Raw genomic sequence first — 24,827 nt, forward strand, 5'->3', positions numbered from 1 at the left:
TGCTGTTTGACTTTATGTGGCCTATCTCTGTGTTTAGCTCTGTGTGTTTCTGTAATTTTTAATCAGCCACCCACTCGAAATTATTCAGTGATTAATTTTCAACCGTGTTTCCGGGTCGCGGGGTGTGCTGGAGCCAACCCCAGCTCACTCTGTGAGGGCGGGGTCACCCTGGACAGGTCGCCAGTCCATCACCGGGCCAACACACAGAGACAGACAGAGACCAACAACCACTCACACTCAGGCCCGGGAATTGAACCCACAATCTTCTTGATGTGGGGCAACTAATCACTATTCCACTGTGCTGCTCACTCAATCTTGCTGACAGATAATTTTCACTCAGTTCACAGTTCGTAAAGCATTTGGTTTTCACTAAGTTCTGAATCAGTCAGGCGATTCCTTCGCTCTGCTAACCTAGCTTAGCAATTTGCAATGGCGTCTTGCTCTCTTTCCCTCTCTCCTCTTTCTCCTTCTCCCTCTTCTGCGGTTACCTGCCCAGAATAGAATAGAACCAATGTCTATAAATACTGTGCCCCCCCACATCACTCCCTCTATCAACCCAACCAGTCGAGGCAGATGGCTGCCCCCCGCTGAGCCCGGTTCTGTCCGAAGTTTCTGCCCCTTAAAGGAAGTTTTTCTTTGCCACTGTCACCAAGTGCTTACTCTTGGTGGAATTTGTTGGATCTCTTTCACAACTCTATAAAGAGTTTTGTCTACACCTGCTCTATTTGCAAAGTGCCTTAATGTAACTTTGCAATGTTTTGGCACTATATTGATGATGATTTTGATATGATTTGACTTACATGGCCACTTCTCATCACGAAGGAAGAGAAAAGCTTGCTCTCCACCCGGTTGTGATTGTTTAAATGTAAAGAGCAGACTGCAGGCTTTTTTAACCACCTACAGTCTCTGCCCATGGCTCACTAGACCTCACTGCTCCTACACAACGGCTTTCATGCACTTCAATTCTCCCTCCAATCCTCCTATCAAACAAACATTTCTCTCCTCGCCGGGACAAAAACATTACAAAGGCCAATCACACACTTGGCAATAACTTTGATCAGTCTGGTAACAAAGTATCATTATGCACAGTCATCTCCATCTGTACAATCTGCTCTCAGGGCTATCCCTGGAACACCTGCCTTGTAATCCAAACCAAACAGCTGATCCTCCTCTCTATGCCCATAAACCTCATTTGCCTCTAAAACAGGAGAACTCCTGCAACCGTTTTTTCTCAAATTTTCCTCCTGATACTGTGAAATTTTGAAAGCCTTGATCACATCATTCCATTTTTTTTTCTTAATTTGCCTCCAAACTGTTGACCAGTTTGACCTCAGATGAGTCTAATATCTGGATCATGAAAAGCCCTCATAACACCATTTCATGGACACCACACAAGCCTTTGATATGTTATTAATAGTAAATTGTGATCCTTGCAGGCAGCGAGACGACTCTTGCACCTTTGACTTCTTCCGTCCCCTTCAAACTGTCCTTGAGCTTGACACTGCACCAAGCCAGGACTGCCCTCTGCACTACCCAGATGACCAATGCTTCATCACATTACAGAATGACAGTCTGGTGCAAACACTCTCTCAGCATACCAAAGAACATCTTGCCAGTATCTTATACAATTGTGCATTTTCAAATTTTGTTGAAAAAATAACATCTATATTTGTCAAAGAGGTAACATGTTTGCCAATTTCTGATAAAACCTCAACCTACCCATACATGTGATGCCGTACAAATGACCAATGGTCCACACAACTCACCGCTGCTTTACTTTACCCACTGGCTGTTTTACAACTCAGCTGGTTATACACATCTGCTTTTTTTTTTTTTTTTTTAACATATTCTTCTTTTCAATCACATCTGTTCAAATGGTCTCTTGGGGCTGGTTGGTCGGCTAACATCTTGCCAGCAGCAAGTATTTTAAATCACATCTAGCCCGCTCATCCACACTCCCACAAGGATTTTCTTTTTCAAAAGAGAAAAAAATATCACTTGCACACTGTATTCAGCTGTCCGGGCTTGTCTCTGCATTCAGGTGTTGCTCTACTTTGTCAAATCATGTCTCTGTTTTCCTGTATTCTCATTACAGCAAAAATCATCACTAAAATCCATATCAGGATATGTACTATTCTGCTATTGTGCTGACTGCCCTTGTTTGTTTCTGTTAAATAAACAGTTTATGCTCCATATCCTTGTCTTTTCTGTGCTCATCTGCTCCACTTTTTAAGCATCCCGTCCCACTGTCTCCTCTACCTCTCCATTCTGCCAATCAACTATTCTGCTCAGTCATTTTCTCCCAACTGAGGCTATGAGACCGCCTCCCCGAGAGGTGAATGAGTGACAGGTCTGCAGTGTTTGCAACATCCATCCTCTCAACAGCGAATGGAAAATGGCTGGATTTCTTCCACATAAAGAGAAATTGGAGTAGACAAAGAAGAGTGCTGTAGAGAGGGTACATTGAATTTCCAATATTATGACTAGCATGTTGCTGCTACCATCTGTATTTGTTATGCCAGGTTCTCATGTATGGCTTGTCTTTGCCTCTTTAAGGTTACAACTTTTTAATCCAACCTGCAGGCAGACACAAGGTTCCTCACATTTGCAAATGATCCTAACTTTTTTTCTTTTTTTTTGTCTTTTTCCCTGTTATTGTTGACACTAGTTTTGGCATTCATGATTAGCCAATCAAACAGACGCTTTATTAAAACCCTTTAATGATTTAATTGAACTATTACGGTGAAGGGAGTCCTATTAGTGGCACCACAAAAAGGTTCATTTAAAACATTCAGTTCAAAAAAGTTAAGTAAACACACACACACACACTTCCATCAATAATGAATTAGGCATGAAACTATTCCTGTTAACAAACCTAATGTTCTGTCCCCACTGAGGCTTTCAGCAAGAAACTTTTTCTCAAACTTAGTTCATGATATTTCTGTTTCAGAGGTTCCTGATAGAAAATGTGCTCCACGCTGAAACAACTCTACTGGAGGGAACAAGAAAATCACTCTCTATATAACTGTGATTTAACTGTGTGATTTAAGTTTCGATTTAGATTCTTGTCTTGTGGCAATTTGAATGGCCTTTGATTGCCTGTGATTCAGGATAAGAGCACTGAAGTAGCTGACGAGCTTGCACAAAGTTTGAGTTCATTAATATCTTTGGACGGTCCCAAGTCTCCAAAGATCCACTTTGAGAACATAATAACAGTTGTTCAGCAGGTAATAATATGTAATCATTAAACTCTGTCAATGTGCATGCACTCAGCTGCCTTCTGCACTGTCAAAGTCCTCAGCTTCCCTACTCATCCTGTGTATTCATTACTCGTTAAACAAATGCAAAAAACTATTTGGAAATGAAATTGAAACGTTTAATAGTTGTGAATAAGTATCAAATACCTTCTCAGTTTCTCTTGATGATGTACTCATTTTAACTAGTGAGCAACTAAAAATGGTTGTTGTATTGTTATAATTTGTATACAGACACTTGCATGCATCTGCATCACTATTCACTGTCAGAACATATTTCTTAGATTGCAATGCGTCCTTTTTCGGAATGATTTGGAGTTAACCAGAAACTTGGACGCCAAATGAGAGAGATGGAAAATATAAAAGCTTGTCAGAGAATTTCTGTATTGCCTGCATGTTACTACTATTATTACTCATATTGGGTGTGTTTTTTCCTCTAATAATAATTCAAGGTCAGTCAAATGACTTATTTAAAATGACCAACAGTTCTAAGCAGCCATTTTTATGAGGGAATAAATATGCACAATATTATATAAGCTACATTTCCTTAAAAGAAATTCAAAACATTGCAAAAACTATTTTGGTCTTTCTGAGAATTGGAAACATGGACACTAGCCTGTCATATACACCTGTGGTGCATCTCCTTAACAAAAACCCTGCCAGCATTTGGCTGTGACTGCAGTACACTGTTCTGTGGGTTGGTGCTCAGAGCTCTGCATCATTGGTGCAAGCCAAGACAGTGCCTTTGAGGATTAGAAATGGAAATGACAGGCATGAAAAATGTTAGACTCTGACCCTATTATGCCATTTCACAGGAGAGAGGGACAACCCAAGAAAAGAAGATGGAGGAATCGACAAGAGGACGACAGACTGGAGCATTGCTGGGTGGGGAAGGAAGGAACAACAACAGCAACAGAGCTGAGTAATCCTGGCAGCAGGGGTCTGAAGGCTGACTCAACATACCCTGAACTGCATCTCATCTGAGATTTAAAACAATTTGCTCAGGGAAGAAAAATGGTAATTTGCCCGTGGGTTAGGGAGAGGACAATAAGAATATATAGTAGTACAAAACATTCATTTAAATACAATGAAATTCATGATGCAAACAGAAAAATATGTTGTGATGTATGCCCGATGAGTGCCTAATCTGCATGTTGTCTTTTACCTGTCAGATGAGCTGAATAGCAATATGAAAGATTAAACTTTAGAACAAGGAAACTAATAGATAGCAGGCTCCAGCTCCAGTGAGGCGTGGAGATGATATATTGTGCCCTCCACTAACTTTGCACTTATTCTGGCTACTGTGCAGGGTTCAGGGAGCTGGGCCTGTTGGCAGCCTGGAGGCACTCTGACTTGTCTCACCTGTCTTTGCAACTTGACTCTGTGCTCAGCTGACAGGTGACTGAGACCAGGGAGCAACTTTTAAATGTTATGAGAGTTCTTATCAGTTCCTGGAAGGCCCATATAATAATGTCCTTTCTGACATGAAACTCAGAGCATTCACTGTTAAAATGTCTATTGTGAATTCATGAAGACGCTTTTTACCACTCTAAAAGGAGAGGTCTGGTAGGGCTCGGAGCTTTGGCATTTAAAACTGGACAGCTGCTCCACCTCCAGGATGTTGCTCTTAATGGGCATAGACAGTGGGTATAGCAATCTGATCTCCTCTTTTTTCTCAGCATAATGCTCAAGTCTAAGTCTGTTAACCTGATCACACACTCCAAAGATATCAGACTGAGGATAAGTCAGGCACATTTCTATCAGGAAATATTTGACCAACGTGATGTGAATCTAAAGAAAGGAAGAAAGAAAGAAAGTAGAAGTGGTGTATATGTGCTCAGGATATTTCTGAGAGTTGGGCAAAACCCAAAATGTTTAACTCGAAATTGCTGTATAAAGATGAAAAACTGCTTGAAACCAGTGCTTTAACACACAAATTGCTAACTTCACTCTTTATGACAGCTGCATGGAAGTCTAATCCTATATAATTTACCTACTCAAATTCTATTAAGGCTTAAAGCTCTAATTAAATAAATAATCTAAATAAATGTGGTAGTGTCACTTTGGCCAACAGTTGGGGAAGGGTGAGTATATGCTTGTCACAAAATGACAGTCCGAGAAAAATCTCCTCGTCTCGGCCCACTTTATTTCGGATTTAGTGTGGAGTCAAACACTAAAAAGATGGCAATGTTGCAGCTGTTCAAAATTACCGTCCAACTACATGGAGGCAACATCCATTTATACAACTATTACTAACTGTGAAGAAAACACACCACACTGTGCCACACCATGTGCATGTGTGCATGAATGCATGCAGCTACTTTTGAATTTATTCTGCTAAGGTATACAGGATGGAGAAGACGAATGTGCATTTGTGTGCGTGTATGTGTGTCTGTGTGTTGCGAGAACAGCATCTTTTATTCATGCCGGAGTAACTTGCGTGAGCCATCTTGAAATTACATCTTAAATGGCCATTGATCCACTCAATCCATCCCAGGGAGGTGGATAGTATAACTGTAGTCCCAATACAGGCTTTGAATAGTTCGCAAGGTTGTGTCACTCTTCTGAAATGACTGAAAATTAATTTTTCTTTTAACTTGAAAACTGCTTTAAATTCCTGAACTTGATCGTTATTTTAGTGTCCACAGTGCCACTAGCAATCTCATCACACTCCGCATCATCCACTTTGAAATGAGCTCTGGGAGCTATTCCCTCTTTGCTTTCCTCAACAACTCTTTCCAGACAAAACCTTGGAATAATGATGACCACCTTGTTCTGTTCTAACTCCCAGCAGTCAAGAACAATTACCCATGAATGAAAAATTAGTCAGCACTATTTGAAAAGGGCTGTTCAGTCACTCTGAAACTCTTCAGTCAATGGGCAGACTTGTGCTAAACTGTACTGAAAAGTCAACAGCAGCGGACCTAAAATAGTGCCAGATACATCTCCAGCATTAGTTCTTTGTCCTTGACTGACATGTTTGACAATAGTAGAGAAGTGTGACCGCAATCAGATGTGAATCAAAAATCTGTGTTTTTTTTTTCTTCTTCTTCTTCAAGCCCTTTTGGAATAAAGCCAATGCATAAAATGATGAAGCAATAACCCCTACAGTTTAGGTCAGAGAGTATGATAATACTAGTCCAATAGCGAACATCCCCATCCTTATTTGAAATAAATATTCATTTCATCTCTGCCTTGCTTGGTATCCACACAGCTCCCCCTGGTTCAGTGGTGTATAAACAAGTGCTACATGTGGTGATATTGGCTGAGGTCTCTCTGGGTTATGGTGTGTAACTGAGATAGAAATATATCATTACTGGGTGGAGACTGAGGGGATCTGAGGGACAAAGAGACTGAGAAATAAGAATATTGGATTCCGTTCCACACACACAAGCTTATGTCCTTACATGCAGGCTGTCTGCTCCATCTGTCTGTTTTGCTCACACGCAAACACCTCCACGGATACACACATGCACACACTTAGCATAGAGTGTCTGTTAGCTGCATGTGAATGGGTGATGGACTGCTCCAGTGGCTCTGCTGCTAATATAATCTTCTCCATTCCCCTAGATCCCAAACCAATATGTCACAATTGTCATTTATTCCCAGCATGGTTGCCCACAATCAGATGGCTTTTCACATTGAACACACCCTGATCCTGTCAGGATGATGAACACTTCAAGTGCACTCACATGCGCGTTCACATGCATATATACATTGTGTATCAGTGTGTCTCGCACTTTGGGTTTGTTTGCCACCATGTTTATTTATTTAGTCTGTTTTAAATGTGGAAGGAAAGTCAAGCTGCTGGGAAGTGGTTTACTGGGTAGATTTCATTTACTCCATTTAAATTCATCACGTAGACACAAAATGCACACATATGCTTGTATATGAACTCTACCTGTATCATATGTAACAAGTCAGAGTGGCTATCCAGACAATGTTTCACGCCTTCTTATTACTACAAGAAAGCGGACCAATTAATGGCACAGATCCATTTATTGTGTGGCAGTGTAGAGCTAAATATGTGAAAATGTATGTGTCAATCACAATCTTGTTCCTGAACTCACCATGAATATGACTGACAAAAGCATCCCACTGAGCAGTGAACTGCTAATTAAACACAGACATCTACTTGTCAGGAAAGACAAGGTATTAATGAAGGGATCAGTGTTTTTTTTTTTCCACCTTTGAAACCAGAAACCTTTTCAGAATTTACAGTTTTTTTCTTTCTTGCAGGATGACTATTTGTTGGTTATTAACGTAGCAGTGACAACGTTAGCCGCAATGGTGGGAAATGGGCTTGAATATTTATTGTACTGATCCGATTAGAGATTAGATGTTAAAACTCAAATTGGTAATAAGCCTTTATTCTGTCCAGAGTAAATGTCTGAGATGAACTTGTCTTTTTAAGTATAAAGAGGATGTTCTGACTAAGTCAGAATAAATATGATGACATAGATTCAATATCATCTCCCTGTAAGTTAATTAAATGCCAAGATAGCCATGATAGCTGTTTAAAACTGTGCAGAAAACCGCCACTGATTTACGCTTATCAGCTTCCTTATCTGGACCCTGGGAAACCCTAATGTGAGATAGCAGGCAGAGCTGTCAAGGCTTAAGATCGCATAGAGAGGCTGCAATGGCAAACGCCAAGAGAGCTTTTCAGTGAATTTAGTGAGGCCTGAAACATCATCTCCAATTGACATTCTTGACGAATCCAATAGCAGATCTGAAAAGGATCTTCTAATCTGACATTTGTATAAAGTCTCATGGTCTGGCTTTCTGCTCTGGGACAATGTTACCAAGCTTTCTATTACATGGAGAAAAAATGGCTGCAACACCCTGATGCTTTTGCTTTGAATAAATCATCATATAAAAAACTCCCACCTATATTATTAGTTTTAACAATGTGTTGTAAGACATTAGCAGCACAGAATACAGTACAGCAGGGCCAACCTGAACACACAGTCCCTGTCCCCTCTGAGTTAAGAACTAAAACCTTGTCACAGTGAATAATATACTGATATAAAATTGTACCAGGACCAAATTAAAGATAGCTGTGTGCCAAGTTGAGGAGAGAATTATAGCATCTGACCTTAATGAGAAAGCATATCCTCTTGAGACTAACTCCTCTTCAAGCCACCAAGGATATCTCTGACTACCTGTTCATTCTCTGTGGTAAATTAAAAGAACATAATGTCTTGGCTAAGCTTCCATTTGCCTTACAGGAAGCTCTTCTTGCAGTCATAGGCCACTGGGAGAGGCAATAATCACCAGTAAAGACATAGTAAGCCTGCAAGGAAAAATACTCTCCTGCTAATTAGTGTTTATTCTGTTTCCATAAAGGATAACAGGAGAACATGTAAAATGAAGTGATGAACTACAACATTTTACAGAAATATGTGACAATATGTGACTTGGAGATCATGTTCATAAATGTAGTATTAAGTGAGTCCAAAGATAAATCTTTAAGTACAAATGAATGTGATTATTGTTATACAGAGAGTAAAAAAATAGTAAAAAGTAGTAAAAAAATATGCTGTTACAAGGTGATTAATTAGGTATGTGAGCTGTAGTCATTTCAATAAAGTTATTAGAAATCCTGTACATAAATATGTTTATATGACTTAAATAATAAATACTGGTTGTTGTTAATGATACAAGAGAAGCAAAAAACTGAGAGCAGAATGAAAATTATTCATATGCAAAGTTAGAAATCATGCATGCTTAGGCAAAAATAATTTTTGTGGTTTATCAATGTGACATATAAGCAGGGAAATGAAGTCTGTGACGTGTCTGTGTCTCAAAGGCTTCTCATGGAGAGAGTTTTACTGCATTTAATTGGGCATTTAGGATGCAACACCTGGTTGCTAGTTATTCTAATTACTGAGTTTCAGTGATCTGTTGGATTTTACAAAGATTTTCAAATTTTGACAGAATCCAATAATTTCCATGATTTCTTTAATCAACCTGTGGTTTTCAGTCTCATCTTTGTTTGCACTCAGTCGTTTAAATTAGAGAAGGGAGATTTACATTTTGTTATCTGACTTTAATCTGTTTTGTGAAACAACACGGAAACCTTGATAAAAGTTCCGCATCTGTGCTAAAGATCTCTTACAGATGTATTCCACTGGGTCCTACATTTCATTTGATACAGAAGCACATTGTTTCTTTCTTCCTCAAAAACTTAATTTCAACACTTTGTGTCCCCAGCTCGCTCTCTCTTATATTCTCTCACTTGCTGTCTGCATGTCTCTTCTTCTGCCTTTCAAAAAATTTGAAAGTGAATGCCTTGTCGAATAGAAAAGAGAACGAGCAGGTGGATGATGAGGTGTGGAGTCCAGTCAGGGTAATTCATAACGGCGCTTGCACAACAAGGGAGGTTAATCTATCGGCCTCTGGCCAGATGATATGTGCTGAATCACCCACAACCTGTTAAGAATAACAACGCACACTGTTGGGACATCCACTGAAACAGGCTTTTGCCAGGAGACCAGGACTCTCTGAGCTTTTTGAGAGGATTTAAAACCAATAATTATCAGAATTTTTTGTCATATATATGTTTTCTGTAAAGGCAAATGTCGGTGAAATATGCTAACCAAAATTCAGAATGTGGTAACAAAACACTGGAGGTGAAGAGGGGGTCCTAAAGAGGCAACGTTTGGGCCTTTCTGAGTTGTCTGTTACAACTGGAATTTGAGCTTTATATCAATATAATTTCATCAGTATATAGTTTCTGTACAGTAACAACATGAATGAATATATCTTTGATTATTCAAATTAAATTAGGCATGAATCCGAGCGTGAATTGTTGTTTGTCTTTATATGTCAGCCACCCCCACCCACGTCTTATAACGGAAAAGGCAAGTAATAAAAATTTGCAACCCGTCAATGTCAAAAAGACATCTATAGTCAGCCTGTTGAGTGAAAAAAAAAAAGGAAGAACTCTCCCTTCCGACTGTGGAGAAAATTATTTTATCAGCTGTTATCAACATTTCCCATACACATCGTTCACCATCAGCTCTCAGTCTAACCCTTGACTTAGCTTTTGAATCACATAATCACACAGCTACACATTCAGATGTTACACACCTTTGATCTCCTTTTCATTCCTGAACCAGCGCAGGTCAGCGGCAGGTTTGCTGCCCTGAGTGATGCAGGTCAGAGTGATGAGGTCACCCTCCATGGCCGGCTTTGTCAAGCCATCGATCTCTGGTTTCTCCGGTACACCTATTGGAGGGCATGAAAATTACAGAAATTGAATTAACTGACACGCAGCGGTTTGTCACTACGCAGCAATAACTTTAATATGCTTCACTGGATTGTTTTTGTTTTTTTTTACCCCTTTATACAAATTACGAAGAACCACGTTTTCTCATGCACATCTGTAGTACTGTAGTACTCAGGATGTGAGACATCAGTCTGGGCTATAGCTTCAATACGAAGAGGTGAGTGAAGAGTCAAAATTGTGCTTTTAATTGAATTGCATTTATGAAATTGTTTGTATAACAAAAGAAATGTGTGTACAGGGGAAAAGGGGGAAGGGTAATGGGCCCATGGAGAGCCACAAGGTCGCACAGAAAAATTTACAGGCCACTCCGGTAATGAGTGTTTTAAGTGCGCACTGTGTGCTTCTCTAATGTCAATGAGCAATAAGCTGGCCTCTAGCTGAGTGACTGAAAGCTCTGTCAGTCAATGCCATTGACTCTGGCCTTGTCTGTCTCACTGTGAAGTTTATTACCAGTGTTCCCTGGATTTTCTGTTCACCATCCTTTTGTAGGGAGCACACACCAACCTGAAATAAGTGGCTGCTGGTAACGCATTGTCTAGTACTCCATTTAACTAAATATCATACACATCATTTTCTGTCCAAGTGTTTGGTTTGTTTTTTTTTTCCAATTCAGGGCTTACAAGTGTATAAAGTGCAAGTGTCTCTGTAGCTAACTAAGTATTGTAGTACGTGTGCATGAATCTGAATGAGTGAGTGTGTCTCCGCTCAGCAAAGTGTGTGATGGTTTTTCTCACAGACTGAAAGACTGCAGATCAAATACAATGTTCATCTTACACAGTTAAGTTCCTCCTGGGTGGCTAGAGGCTGCAAAGCTTTAATCTGTCTCACTGTTTGTGTGCAACTGTGTGTATCTGCATTTGTGAGTGTATAGAGTGTGTCTGTGTGTGTGTGTGTGTGTGTGTGTTTTGGTTCTCATTTTTGGAGCAAAGACTTTTGTGTGCTGTGGTGTATTTGAGTGTGCATGACTGCTAAAGCATGACCAAAAGCGCTTTCAAGCCATGAAAAAGAAACGAGAGCAAGATTTCTGATGCTTGGTGACAAAAAGAAAACTGGATCTCAGGATAGCTGATTCCTGTGAGCAGTTATTCAGAGTGGTAATCAAACTGTGTGGTTCCTTCATAGCCAGGTTTGAGGCTTAGGGATGTCATTGTCATTCTGTTGGTTGATCTCCTACTTGGGTCTCAATGGCTAATGGATGATTTACACACATTCATGTTCCCCCGAGGTTGAACTGCACTCATTTTGGTGACCGAGACACCGTCATTCATGCATTCATTCATTCCTGCCACTAATCCTTTTCCTGGTTACGGGGGGTGCTGGAGACAACCCCAGCTCATATTAGGCGAGGTTGGGGTACACCCTGGACAGGTTGCCAGTCTATCACAACTAGGCACCGTCCTGAGGTCAAATATTAATATAAATTATAGTTATCACATTGTAATGATGAATATGATACAATAAACATCATGTATACACACACACACACACACACACACACACACACACACACACACATATATACATACACACTGTTGACTTCATATTTCAATACTGTTATTTATTTTTGGATTTAGAAGTTGTTTTTTTTAAGAATTAATTAGCGGGAATAGATCAGTAGATTTTTATATCCATTCCTTCAATATGTTTTGAGAGAATTTGAATGTGAAGCTCATTTTAATTGCTTGTTTATTTGACTGTTAGGTATTTTGCTGAAATGATTTCCAATATTTTCCTTCCCAGCACTCACTGGCCCTAAAACAGCCCATTCCCTGGCTATTTTCAATGTTTATTAAATCTCCCTCTGTTTCCTGGCTTGCACCATTAACTATTGTTCAGTATGGTTAAAAATAATTTCCTCCATATCCTTATTGAGCAGTAGCCTTTAATGTCCCTAATTCTCAGAATGCTTGTTAACACAGAGAGCCAGCTAATGGTCCTAGAGTGCACGAGCACATCTATTAACATTAACAAAAACTAATTGGCAAGATAATAAGGCCTGTGGCAGGAAATGAGACAATGTTTTCTGTGGGGCTATGATCACAACACAAACATTACTGAAGAGGGGCAAGAGGGGGGAGAGAGTGAGGGAGAACTCCAGTTCTTATTCGGCTGTGGATGGAGGCTTAAGGAACAGGCATTTTCTAAGTACTGTGAATGTGTTTGCCTTCACAAGGACAAACACAACAAAGCCTTACCAGTCAGAACAGCTTTAGGTCCGCCAAGGTTGTGCAGTTGTTTACAGCTGTTATTAGAATGATATTTTGAAATGATGATAGAATCATTGCTGGCACCTTTTAAATCACGTCAAATGATCAGAAAACCTCACTTGCTCTTCTTCTCATACGGTTGATGATGATAAAAAATACAAAAAAAAAAAAAAAACCCCTCATCTTTAGCATTGAATGTATTTTATTACCAGTCATCTCTCAGATACAGAGCACATTGGAAAAAAACAAAAAACATAAAGCACTGGCTCTGCTCTCATCCTCTCTGTAACCATTAGTTTTGCTTGTTCCACAAACACATTTGTTCCGCAGCTGGAAGCAACAAAGTCACACACCTGTTGTCTGGAGGCTGTTTAAAGTCACCACGGTAAACTAGGCCAGACTGACTGACCTCAACACTGCATCCACAAATGAATGTTTAGAGCCTGTACTTACCCAGAACAGTCAGGTAGGCTTTGGCCGTTCTCACGGGCATGGTGAAGAGGGAGCAGGTGTACATGCCTTCATCAGACAGCGTGACATCGCTGATGCTGATGGTCAACTCCGACCACGATGCGCGCACCAACTCAATCCTGTTGTCCCTTAAAGCTGGACGGAGACAGACAGAGATAGAAAGACAGGGCTTCAGCTGTGCTGCTGGGAGACTCTTCAGTTTTCTACAATATAGTCAGATTTTCATACAGTTTAACAGTTGTGCGACACAGTTAACCTGCTATGTCTTTTGCTCTTTTTGGTTTATAAAACTAGCTCATAAAATGCTATTGTATCGTATTAATATTTATCTTTTCTCTATTTTGCATAATGGTAAAGTATTAAAGTGTGTAGAGGTTGGATTCACACACTCGAACACACACACACACCTACAGGTAATGCACACATACAAGTTCACAGCAACATGAAGCAGCAAAGTAAAGGAGATTGCTGGTGTGGTAATATTTTGCTGCTCTTCTATGACGTATTTGATGCTAAAAGTGCTTACATTGGCAACAATACAGCAGCTGAGTGGCAAGTTCTTAACAAACAGCATTAGTGCAAACATGCCAGAAATAATGACACAACGTTTTTTTTGTTCGGCAGTGATTTTTAAAATAGGCAATTCAGCTTTGGGCATTATTTGAACATATGTGCTAAAATGAGCAACCATAAATACAGATGGGGACCTATTGTTAGTGTGTCGCTTTCTCAAATAAACAGTGGATCTTTGCTCGGCAGTATAAATAATGTATGTACAGGCAGATTTAAATGCATATAAAATCAAAGATCACATCAAAAACGGCCTCAAAACTGAACTTTCAGTTAACTCTGAATGCATTTGACAGCACACCTCCACAGGTTGTCTCATGCAGCCCTCTCTCCTGTGAGCCCTTGTGGACACTTTACTTATATGAAAATGTAATCTTCCAAAAGACATAACAGGAATGGAAATCAATAATGCAATAACAGGCTGAGAAAAAGACCTAATGAGAGTTTGGCAATATGTGAGGCCTAAAATGGATTTGCTGAAATTGGATGGGCAGTCGAAAGACACTCCACAGTCTTTGGACAACACTTTATACTTGAAATCTATCATATGGAGCATGCGCTGAGGGGTCAGACTGTGGTGACACCTTGAAAGTGAAATGAATCGGACCTGCTTTGTACAAGGGCTGCTTTGAGCTACACAAAACAGCACAAAATCGTGGGTTGTACCTTGAGTGTGCAAAAAAAGAATAATAAAAAAAAAAAGCTTCAGTGGCCTTGGCTGCTCAGCAGACTTAGTCAATCCTTTTTCCTTTTTGCAAGTACAATGTCTTCCTACAAACCTTGTTTAATGTGAGCATCCAAGGCTACTTTGCTTTCACTCTCTGTCAGAGTTGCTTGGCGCGCACCTCGCTCGAATAACTGTGTGTGTGTGTGTGTTTGTGTCTGCATACGTAAGAAAAAAAAGACGCAATTGTTTGTGCACAGGTTTTTAGATTTTCTTTCATGAGCCTACACATGAAAGAAAAGTCTCGTCTTATGGTAATTGTGACAAATCATACAAAAAGTAGAGCAGTGTGGTTTTAAAGAGTAAAGGTCATTAGACAGTCTGTTTGTAGAGCACTTTAAAGAGTAGCTGGCTGGTGAAAAATGATATCCAAGGTATCTAAAGCATTGAAACCATCTTTCAACAGCTTAGGGCTTTAAGCCATCATTAAAAAAATATTCATGCTTTTTATCTCGGATACCTCAACCTTTCCTGATAAAGTATGACAAAAATAAAAAAAGTGAGTTTACCACACTGAATTTGCAGAAACAGTAAATTAACTTTGTAAAGAGCTCTTCAGGATTTGGTACAGACATTATCACAGTTTAATACATAATTTGTTTTGCCAATTTCTTAACTCTTGCATTTGACTGATGAAATTATTTCCAACTGCTCTGGCATTAGCTGTTTCTTTCTTGCACATGGCTGTAATTTGTCACTGGTAAATGTGTGGCTCTGGAGCCGACTCACAAAGGAAACACATAGGCCATATTCTCTTTACGGCTTCTGTGTATGCTGCAGTGATCACACAGCTGGAAAATGTAGAGAAATGTCAGCGAGCACACTATCTCATGTCATTTGGTTTGCCAAGGGATGGATTGCTTTGCTTTACGGGTTTCAGGCTAAACACCTACAGTAACCGACGGTTGAGTTGTAATCAGTTTGGCTAAACGACAGCTGGTCGCTCTCATTTATTATTGCATTTGTTCTGTCCCTTCCCGTCCTTCACAACACCAGTTATCCCTTCATGCTGCGCACCGAGCCTGAGCAGGCGTGACATGTTGATATGAGCACATGACATATCTTTAAGCTTGGCACCGGTGACAGAACATTCCTGCTTCTGCGTGCGTGTGTGTGAGTACACACGGCCATCAATGCAAGACCACCAAATTAGTTTTAGTCGAATGCACTGCCAGTTCTGCTAATGGTGAGACCTGTCCTGAAAAGATAGTTATGTTTCACACAGGATGTATCAACACAAACGTCTCGCCAAAGAATAAAAGACAAAGAAGAGACGATTTGGAAGGATTCTAGACAAAGAAAAGATTATTTTTCTGCCTCTGTGTATCTTTCTGTTTTTCCTCTTTCACTCCTTCCTCCCACCCAGACCTCATTCTGTCGACTCAGGCAGCTCCACACTAACCTGTGAAAGTGTACAAGCCAAACAATGCTTCAATTCAACTGTTGTCTTATTTGCTTTGGGCAAGGAAGTATGGGCAGGCAAATGTCAGAAAATACGTTTTTACTGTTGCTGGCTCACTAGTTGCAACTAGTGATGCGACTCTGCTTCATTCCTCTTCTTGCATTGAGGGACATGGACGGATCGAAGTAAACAGAATAAGCGGACTTGTCGGTCTACTTAAGCAAATTGCTGGTGATATTAAAAATTCCTGTCGGACAATAATACATCGATCAATACCATAAAAGGTCAAACACCTATGAAAACCTGTACGAGGTGAATAGTTTCCTCCCACTGAACAGGAAAATAGCATTTTATCCTGAAATGGTGAAACTGTAGAGTGCTAATAGTGTTGATATAATTCAGATATACTGATGTACGTAAACCATGCGAGGAGTCAGGTGAATGTACAAGTTTTTATGTCATTGGACAGTAAACATCAGAGTGGAATTTGCAATAAATTTAGCATCATGATTGGATTGGGGTTAACCACGCAGTTGTATTAGATCTTTAAATTGTGATCCGATTAGATTCAGATTAGAATTTGGATTGAGTACAAAGCCATGCTCGAAGTGTTGTTTCTGTACATTTTGCAGCGCTCACGGGGGGCTACCAGGATAGTTTAGGTGCCAAAAAGCTGGATCATCCTGATCCCCCCTGGAAGGGTGAATTCAGACTGGATTTACACATGAAAGGTGTTATATATAAGCATGAAATCAGAATGGAACTGGTAAAGATCCTACAATACACATCAAAAATTATTCTTTATATTTAATCAAATGAGCAAAAGTCTGCTATACGGCTAGACAAACTGGACAGGAAAGGGGGAAAGACTATTGTTTGGTCAAATTATTTTCTCCATTAAAACTCAGGACTGTGTAATATGGCTGAATCTCGATCAAACATATTTATTGAGATAAATTTGATTCTTCTACGTTAAAAAGCGAAAAAACTCAACATTTTTCAAATGCACTTACAACACAACAAAACATTGTAATAGGACAGCACATGTGACTTTTCTGCTGAATGTACAACAGAACAGAAGTCTGCCTCCATCTTTTTCTCTCCCCTCGCAGCAAAACCTACATTCTCCCATTCTGTGCCCAGTGAAAGGTTGGATATCGACAGAGTAGAGGTCGGGAATGTATCCTTCATTATTTGTCTGCAAAGGTGCTGCAGCTGCCTGACATCCATTAGAGGCCCTTAGTGTAGACAGTCCTGGATGTGTTCATGGAGGATGGTGTTGTTGTCAACATCAAAGGTTGGGAGTGATTTTGTATTCCACAGTAACTACTACTACTTACTGAATGTGCAACCATGTTTTGGCTCATTTAGCTTTAGCCTGCATCTCTCTGTGAATATGGAAAGAGATGGAATAAACAAAGCTCTACTTGTCGGCATCAAAGTTTGATTTGTTTTTGCAAAAAAATCGGCAATACACCTTTGTCTAGTTTACTTGTTGTTTGTTTACAGTTTGTGCATGTGAGAGAGAGCAAGGGAAATAGATGTACTGTGTGTCTGATTGCCTTAATCTCGGCAGAACGAACGCAGAATATCTTGAGACATGACAATTTTATTATTTTCTCCAAACAGATGCAGTTTAAAACCCAGCGAGTACGCGAAGCTTTGTATGTAATTATAAGTGCCTGCGAGTGTTGATTTAGAGGAGTCGTCCATGCTGAGGCTCCCTCGAACTCTGCCAAGACTGATCAGACAACAAACAGCAAATAGCCAAAAAAACCCTGTCTGTTCAGAAAGGGACCAGGCGTCGGGAAGGTGTCAGGCCACAAAATCATGCGAGCGCGGAGAGAAAGGCACGACTGAGACGCTATTCCGGGAGAAGGTCAAAGCTGTCTTGTTACTTTGAAATTAAAAGTGACATTTTTATTCTGAGAGCAAGCCTAATGGTGACACAGTCTGTTTGAAACTGTGACACTTTGAATGCTCTTAACTTTCTGTGCTGACCTTTGACCCATTAATATAAACAAACGATGCACAGTCATCGCATCTTTTCTAGTCAACACATCACCCCCGTGCGATTCCAGATGATCCCTATATGTATGTGCATGATTGTGGATCCAGAGCAGTAACGTTTTATTTTATTGGTCCATAATTTCTTATTAATTTCAGTCTCTTAGAAAGAGCTATGTAATTTAGTACTAATTATAGGGCAAATAGAGACATCGTTCAAATGGTTCACTTCCAATTAATTAACCCAATTAATGAATAATCTAACATAACCTGGGGAGTCTGTGAGTCAGTGCACAGCAGGTAGGCTGGACTTACCAAAATGGAAATTTCCTCTACAAGTGAGTGTGGGATTGGATAGACTGCGAGAACAGTGATGACATAAATGACTCCAAAAACACCACTCCAGATGACATATTTTATAAATATAAATAGAGCTATATGACAGCACCGTTCTGCTTTGTGAACAGCCTGTTGGCTACAAAGCGGTGAACTGATCGTTTTCCTCGTTTTCAGTTTTTCAGACACAGTTTGTGTCTACATTCCGAAACAAACAAACAAACAAACAAACAAACAAACAAACAAAACAAAACAGACAAGGATATTGGTGCATTTGCATACTTATTTGCCTTAGCTGCTGTTGACATGAAAAGCTTGCTGCAGGCGGCTCTGCACTACGACTATTTTGCTGACGACGGCTGGCGTTGCTTTCAGCTTCAGCTGCAGCAGCGATGGTTGCTGCTTCATATTAGCTTTTTTCCTCTCCCAACAACACCAACATTAGCTAATTGTCAGATACAGAAGCACATCTTGTGGATGCTCCCACATGTACCGTAAGTGTGGCCACAGAAACATTTTCTACCTCAAATCATAACTACTCACCGAGCATGACTCGGTATTGATTGCTGTAAATGCCCGACTGTCATTTTCATCACAATTTACCAGCAATTCATCTATTCTTAAAATCTACTTCAGAACAAGGGAACAAAAGTAGCAGTATGAATTTGACTTCAGAATCCTAAACCGTTATGCTATTAAATCCGTTTTCCAGATCACCACCAGGAAACTCTTGCGATTCATCTATATGTTGCCAGAGCCTCAGTAACATTGCTACACATCACAGACCAGACAGCACAGCAGCGCCTGCTACATACTCCGGGTTTATGTACATGCAATTAATGTGCATACAAGTGTGTAAGGGGATTTCAGCACATATCCTTATATCTTATTTGGCTGCATATCTATCAGTCCTCCACGGCTGTGCTCTTCCATCTTTGTAGCCAGCTGGTGAGTAAATATGGTGCTTGTGCTCATGTGCATAAATGTGTGTGAGAAAGGTTAAAGGTTATAAAATGATAACTCACTCAGTTTAAACCTGTATGGCTGTAAAATTCCATTCATTTCTTCAACATTCGTTCTCTCCTCATCACCTTTTACTCTTCCATCCTTTCCACTGCCCCCCTCCGCCTCACCTCCCCTCCCCACCCCGTCATCTACCTGGGGACAGTATGCATTAGTATAGAACCTTGGCAGGTGTTTGCTCATTCAAGTGACACAGTTTTATAATGAGAAAAGTGCAAATTTCAGAATATACATTCAACTCCCCCCTGTCTGGATGTGACTGTTCTCCTTTCTCTGTCAACAACCCATCTGAGGACTTGAGTTTGTCCATGTCTGTCTGTGTGGGTGAGTATGGGGGATGATAAAGACAGACAGAAAGAGGCAGAGAGCGAAAGAGAGAAAGAAAGAAAAAGAGGGAGAGGCGAACAGAATGCAATGTTTATTGAACAGCTTAATGTATATTCTGTATCTCGGCCCCTCCGCTAACGGTTATACGTCTCCAAGACACACTGGCTTTTTTAAAATGTAAAATGTGCCACAGTCTATCCAATAATTGGCTTGCGGAGATTTTTCCTGTGACAGAAATGATTTCCTTTCATCGGTTACTACATGCCATCCTGAGTTCAGTGGGACACCTCCACCAGCCCTACTTCATTAAATCTTTTGTGCAGAGCAGGTCAGTGAGGAGACAGCTGCTCCATATAAACCTTATTGTACTCCTTGCAGGGATACATTTTTCCCCTTCAAGCGTAAGAGTAGAGGAGCCAACATCTTGGTCTATAAGGATGAGTTTTTTTTTTCCAGAGTACTTTCTACAGCTACACTTCAAAATGTCTTTGAAAGGCTTTGAGGAAAAAAAAAAAAAAAAAAAAAGTGGACAGTGTTTGCGGACCCACGTCTTCCCAGTGATCATGCTAAAAATGTCTCAGACTATTCTTAATTTCCAGTCCTCTAATGAAATATAGTTTCTTTTTCCAGCTGTGTTCAAGAACTTTCTCCCGGAAGAGAGAAAGAATAAGCCTGCCACTAAATGTGAGCTAATTATTCCCATTTGCCCGAGGTATTTTTCTCTGCACCTCACAAATGATAAATGGTTCTGCTAATAAAGGCAGTAATAACTGGATCTATTGCTTCATTTGACAGTATAGTCTCTTTCTCACTGTAACCTGCTTTGAAGAAGAAGAAGAAACAGTATCCAGTTTCCTAATTCAAAGACATGTACATAATCAATTAGAGCTGTTGAGCTCCAAGCTTTTAATCACACCACACTTGTCTGCGCTTGTGCAGCGAGTGGTTGCCTGCTTGTCTATGAAAACACATACAGAAAAAAAAAAAAAAATAGGAATCTTATACTATACTTATACAAATTCAAAGAAAGAAACATGGCAAAGAAAGAAGGCACTCAGCGTTCAAGGTCAAAGAAAAAGTTTGCTTGTGTCTTTCAGAGGTGATAACTGTGTCTGAGAGCTCTCATAAAATGCCTCCTTAATTCCTCTCCTTTATCCCACCAAGGCCTACATTCGTCTCCTTTTTCCTCTTTTTCTTCCTCTCATGTTTTATGGTCCTTGTCTTGGAGAGAGGGGACTTGTTAGGGATCTTTGGAGATTTACAGTCAAGTTTTTTTCTATCAGAGAGAACACTGTACCAATCTTCAGGCCGATATGAAAGGATGTTTCATAGAGGCGCTCTTCCAGGAAATAAAAAAAGGAAAAAAAAAAAAAAAGACAGCTGTCTCCGAAGTTTAACTTTCCTGCCAAGATCAAGTTTTGAGAGAAAGTTCTGCTATCTGTTTAATAAAAAGTCTTTCAGGCATTTCTTATTTTGTTATTTATTCTGGAAAACTTTTAAAAGCCTATTCCTTAAATTGCTCAGGCACAGATACTCTGAATGCATCAAAGCGTTCATGGCTTCATACTAGGAAGGTGGAATGCTTGACATTCGACAGGCACACATGTATATGTGCACTTACAAGCCTCTACAAACACCCACACATGCACACGCACACACACACACACACACACACACATGCACAGCCAGCAAATTGATTCAGACAGCTGAATATTTGACATCTGAGGACCTGAATAGTTTCATATTCAGCAACTCGGGGATCTCAAAATGAGCAGTTGGCCCTTAGCTGTTCACCCATAACACTAATCTTAATGCCTAACCAGATTCAATCAATCCGCAGACGGCACCTCACAGGCTGAAGATGTCCACCACAGGTGCAGTAGCTTTGGTAATTTTGTAAATAAAATCTACATATAATTGGTCATACATCAAAAAAGCAGCATGCAGAGAAACTGCTGTGTAAATCCACCCTTGCTTAGGTGTGATGACTCACTGAAGTCAAACTGACCGAGTAACTGTGTTCTTCCTGTGTATTTTCGAACAGCTCCACCTTTAAAATATTAACCATTTCAGCTAAATGGTATCACGTGTGTAACTGTAGTTCATATTCGTTATACCTGCATCGTTTCATTTCCAAATGTTCAAAAGATCATTTCATGACATCTAAAAGCAAGTCAAGGCTAAATAGCTTGTACCCTAATGTCTGACTGCTAAATACTCTACATCCAAAATGTGATTTGTCCCCACATAGCCACCATTACATGTGCCTGCTGCACTGGGTCGATTTGCTGTAAAGCTGTGAAACATTCAGGTCCTCTAAATGGGTGCTGCTGGCAAAGACTTGATGATGCTTTTATGAACAGGTAAACCACGATGCTGCCGCACTCCTGGGAGGCAGATAATTAAAGAGAAGAGGAAGGGATCAAGGGAGAGCTGTAGGTTGAAAATGAATATACCAATGTGGGTGTCGGAGAAGAAAAGAGATGTAAAGGGGTTAGCAAATTACAGTAACCATGTTGAATAAATGATTTAAATGTCACACCTTAGCCAGTGCTCACACATGATGAGTCCACTAAATCGCCCTGCGAATTTAGCCTGGAAAGTAATTATACATAGATTCTTTCGAATAGGGGAATAACGAATATATTGTAATTATGCGTTGCTGCAAAATTTCTTCATCCAGGAAATAAAGCTATTATCAAGTCTTGAATTACATGAAACCAAAAGAGCAATTTGTAAAGAGATATTAAGCTCTTTTGAATCTTATAAAAGAGAGATTCCCTCTTGCGCGCTGCTCATCTCGCTCTTGCTGTCGAAGCACAGTTTAAGTCCCTCAGTGGTAAATGATGGAAAGGACAAAATTGGCTATTTTCAGGACAATGACTTATTTGAAATTCAAACAACTCTTCACAGCCGTTGCAGCACCTTTGAGAGGACAGGAGACAAGAGGAGTCCCTTTCATCCGACTAAATGCCTTCGAGGTGAGCCTCTGCCTTGACATTAAACAACAACAGCCGTGAAACCGGCACCACTCAAAGGACTCTAATGGAGTCAGTGGCTGCATTTGTCTTTGTAAGCAATATGTTTATGCTAATGCTCCGTGGCTGACTTTAATAGAGGATGTAAGTGAGACTCTTTGTGATGGGACATAAGACAAGACTCCGTTGAATGAGACGGCAAGCATTATTTCAACCATTTCCAGGTCTCACTGATTTGCCAGTGCACATGCTGTACTAACAAAGCAATCTTCTATTATGTTGCCATTCATTCCAAGAGAAATTCTCAAAGGGTCACATCTTAAATCGCGCCCATTTTCAGAGTTCTGCACTGTTTTCACTATAAAAATAATCTATAGCAATATAAAAATGTAACAGCGCAAACCTGTTAAATATTGTAACATTAAGGAACCAGCCAATAGCCTAAAATAAGATTGTGAAAATAACCTCTTGTACGTCTTCATTTGGCACAAAAGCAGATACATTTCAGCATATTTTGACAAAGAAAAGTATGGAAAAAGTTGACAAGTTGCGGTTTCATTTTCGAGCATCTGTGCGCTTGCCCTAATCCTCATCCTCTTCTTCCCAACAGGCAGCAAGGAAAATTAATCTGAAACCTACTGCGCTCAAAGGCGTTCGCAGCTGAGACATCTCTCCTTTCTCACACTGCCAGTGGCACTTTGGAAACACTTAGCATCTCAGCGCTCCCATCAGCATGTGCATCTGAATTTGCTATATTCAGTGCAACAACTCCCAAAACAGACACACACACACACACTCAAAACCCAAAACAGCAGCACAATTCTAGGGTCCTAGTAGTATTCCTTTGCCTTTGTGATAATAAGAGAGTCCTTGGCTGCTTTTTCATTTCCACTCTCAGAGCTCTGCCCTGAAAATGCCATGAAAAAGACCCCCAAGCTCGACCCCTGGTGTGATACGGAACAACCTGCAGAGAAGCTCAGCTGTTGAATTTGATGTTCAGTGCAGCTTTTTACCGCTACAATTTCTGAAAAAAGCAGAGGTAAGTAGAAATGTGAATGACCGAAAATTGGAATGCTTTGCACATTCATGCGTTCACTTACTGTCTGCAAACAAATACAAACACAGACACACACGAGTGCAAGTACTTGTGTGTGAACACACAAACGGACAAGGCAGCCCAGAGGGCAGAGGGATAATAGAGGAAGACTGTGTAAACCCCATATGTGCTTAATCCAGACACTTACAAGAGAGTGTGATTCATACTCTATTACACCCAACTAATACGGCTGAGAGACGCACAGGGCACAATCATTTCAGGAGGCATGAACCAAAAAATGGCACCCATGAATCCTATTTATGAGGCCTTTACCGAAGGAGGTGTGAAAGGTCAGGAATAAACCCTTTTTACTTATTAGCTATTAAACACAGTTGGCTTTGTGCCACACCCATGATTTCCATGCGTGTATTAGTTAGTGCGTTTGCATGTGTGTACTACCCTGTTTGGTGAATGTGCCCGATAACAAGGGTTTGCAATCAGTTAATGGAAGGACTTTATCTGCGGGGCCATGCAAGTCTCTATAAAGTGTTTATTATTCAGAGCTTATTTTTCACTCCTTTCCGCAGATTGCATTATTCTCAGGCTGTTTACTAACAGGTAGTGGACTGAGACGCTGCTACAGTCCAAGCTGACGAAACATTCCTTCCGCAATTAAAAACGAAGAGAGACCATTTTAGCTTGATTCATGTGGTATACTTAAATATCACAAAATGTGCTAAATCAACATATTTGACACACTCCTTTTTAAGTAAATACAATTTACCAAGGGAACTAATTTGGAGTTTCTCTTTTCTACTAATGAAAACCTTCCCACTGGGCATGTTTATAGCACTCTACTGTATAATCTCCATTTCTTTGTTTTGTTCAGTGTCAAATGGACTCTGCATTGTTCATCGTTGGGGTTATTCTTATGAAAAACAATCTAACCTTTATATTCAATTAGTTTCATTTTGGTCTGTAACCTTTCACAGTAGGCTACCTTGAAAAAATAAAACTCCAAAACGCTAACGAAGTGCAAAGCAGGGGAGTCTATAGCTAATGACTATTCATGCTGCAGTACAACATGTGACAATGGGATTCTGACTCATTTTAATCAACTTATTGCTCTCACACGACCAAGGCTGTAATAATGTAGCACCTACCACTCAGGTGAGGGGGTTTCTTCTTTTACCTGGAA

The 24,827-nt window shown here is 40.1% G+C and overlaps 1 protein-coding gene across 1 annotated transcript in view; it reads right to left on the bottom strand.

The window, feature by feature from the left end:
* Positions 1-24,827, bottom strand: part of LOC115054176 (cell adhesion molecule 2-like) — a 178,856-nt gene that overhangs the window by 17,574 nt on the left and 136,455 nt on the right. Inside the window, exons 3-5 of the mRNA XM_029519243.1 lie at positions 13,209-13,361; positions 10,350-10,487; positions 1,458-1,466 (exon numbers count right to left, since the gene is read on the bottom strand). Of these exons, the coding sequence (XP_029375103.1) occupies positions 1,458-1,466; positions 10,350-10,487; positions 13,209-13,361 (300 nt within the window). The remainder of the gene's footprint in view (positions 1-1,457; positions 1,467-10,349; positions 10,488-13,208; positions 13,362-24,827) is intronic.

Source organism: Echeneis naucrates, chromosome 14 (assembly GCF_900963305.1).
Source record: "Echeneis naucrates chromosome 14, fEcheNa1.1, whole genome shotgun sequence".
Taxonomy (NCBI): domain Eukaryota; kingdom Metazoa; phylum Chordata; class Actinopteri; order Carangiformes; family Echeneidae; genus Echeneis; species Echeneis naucrates.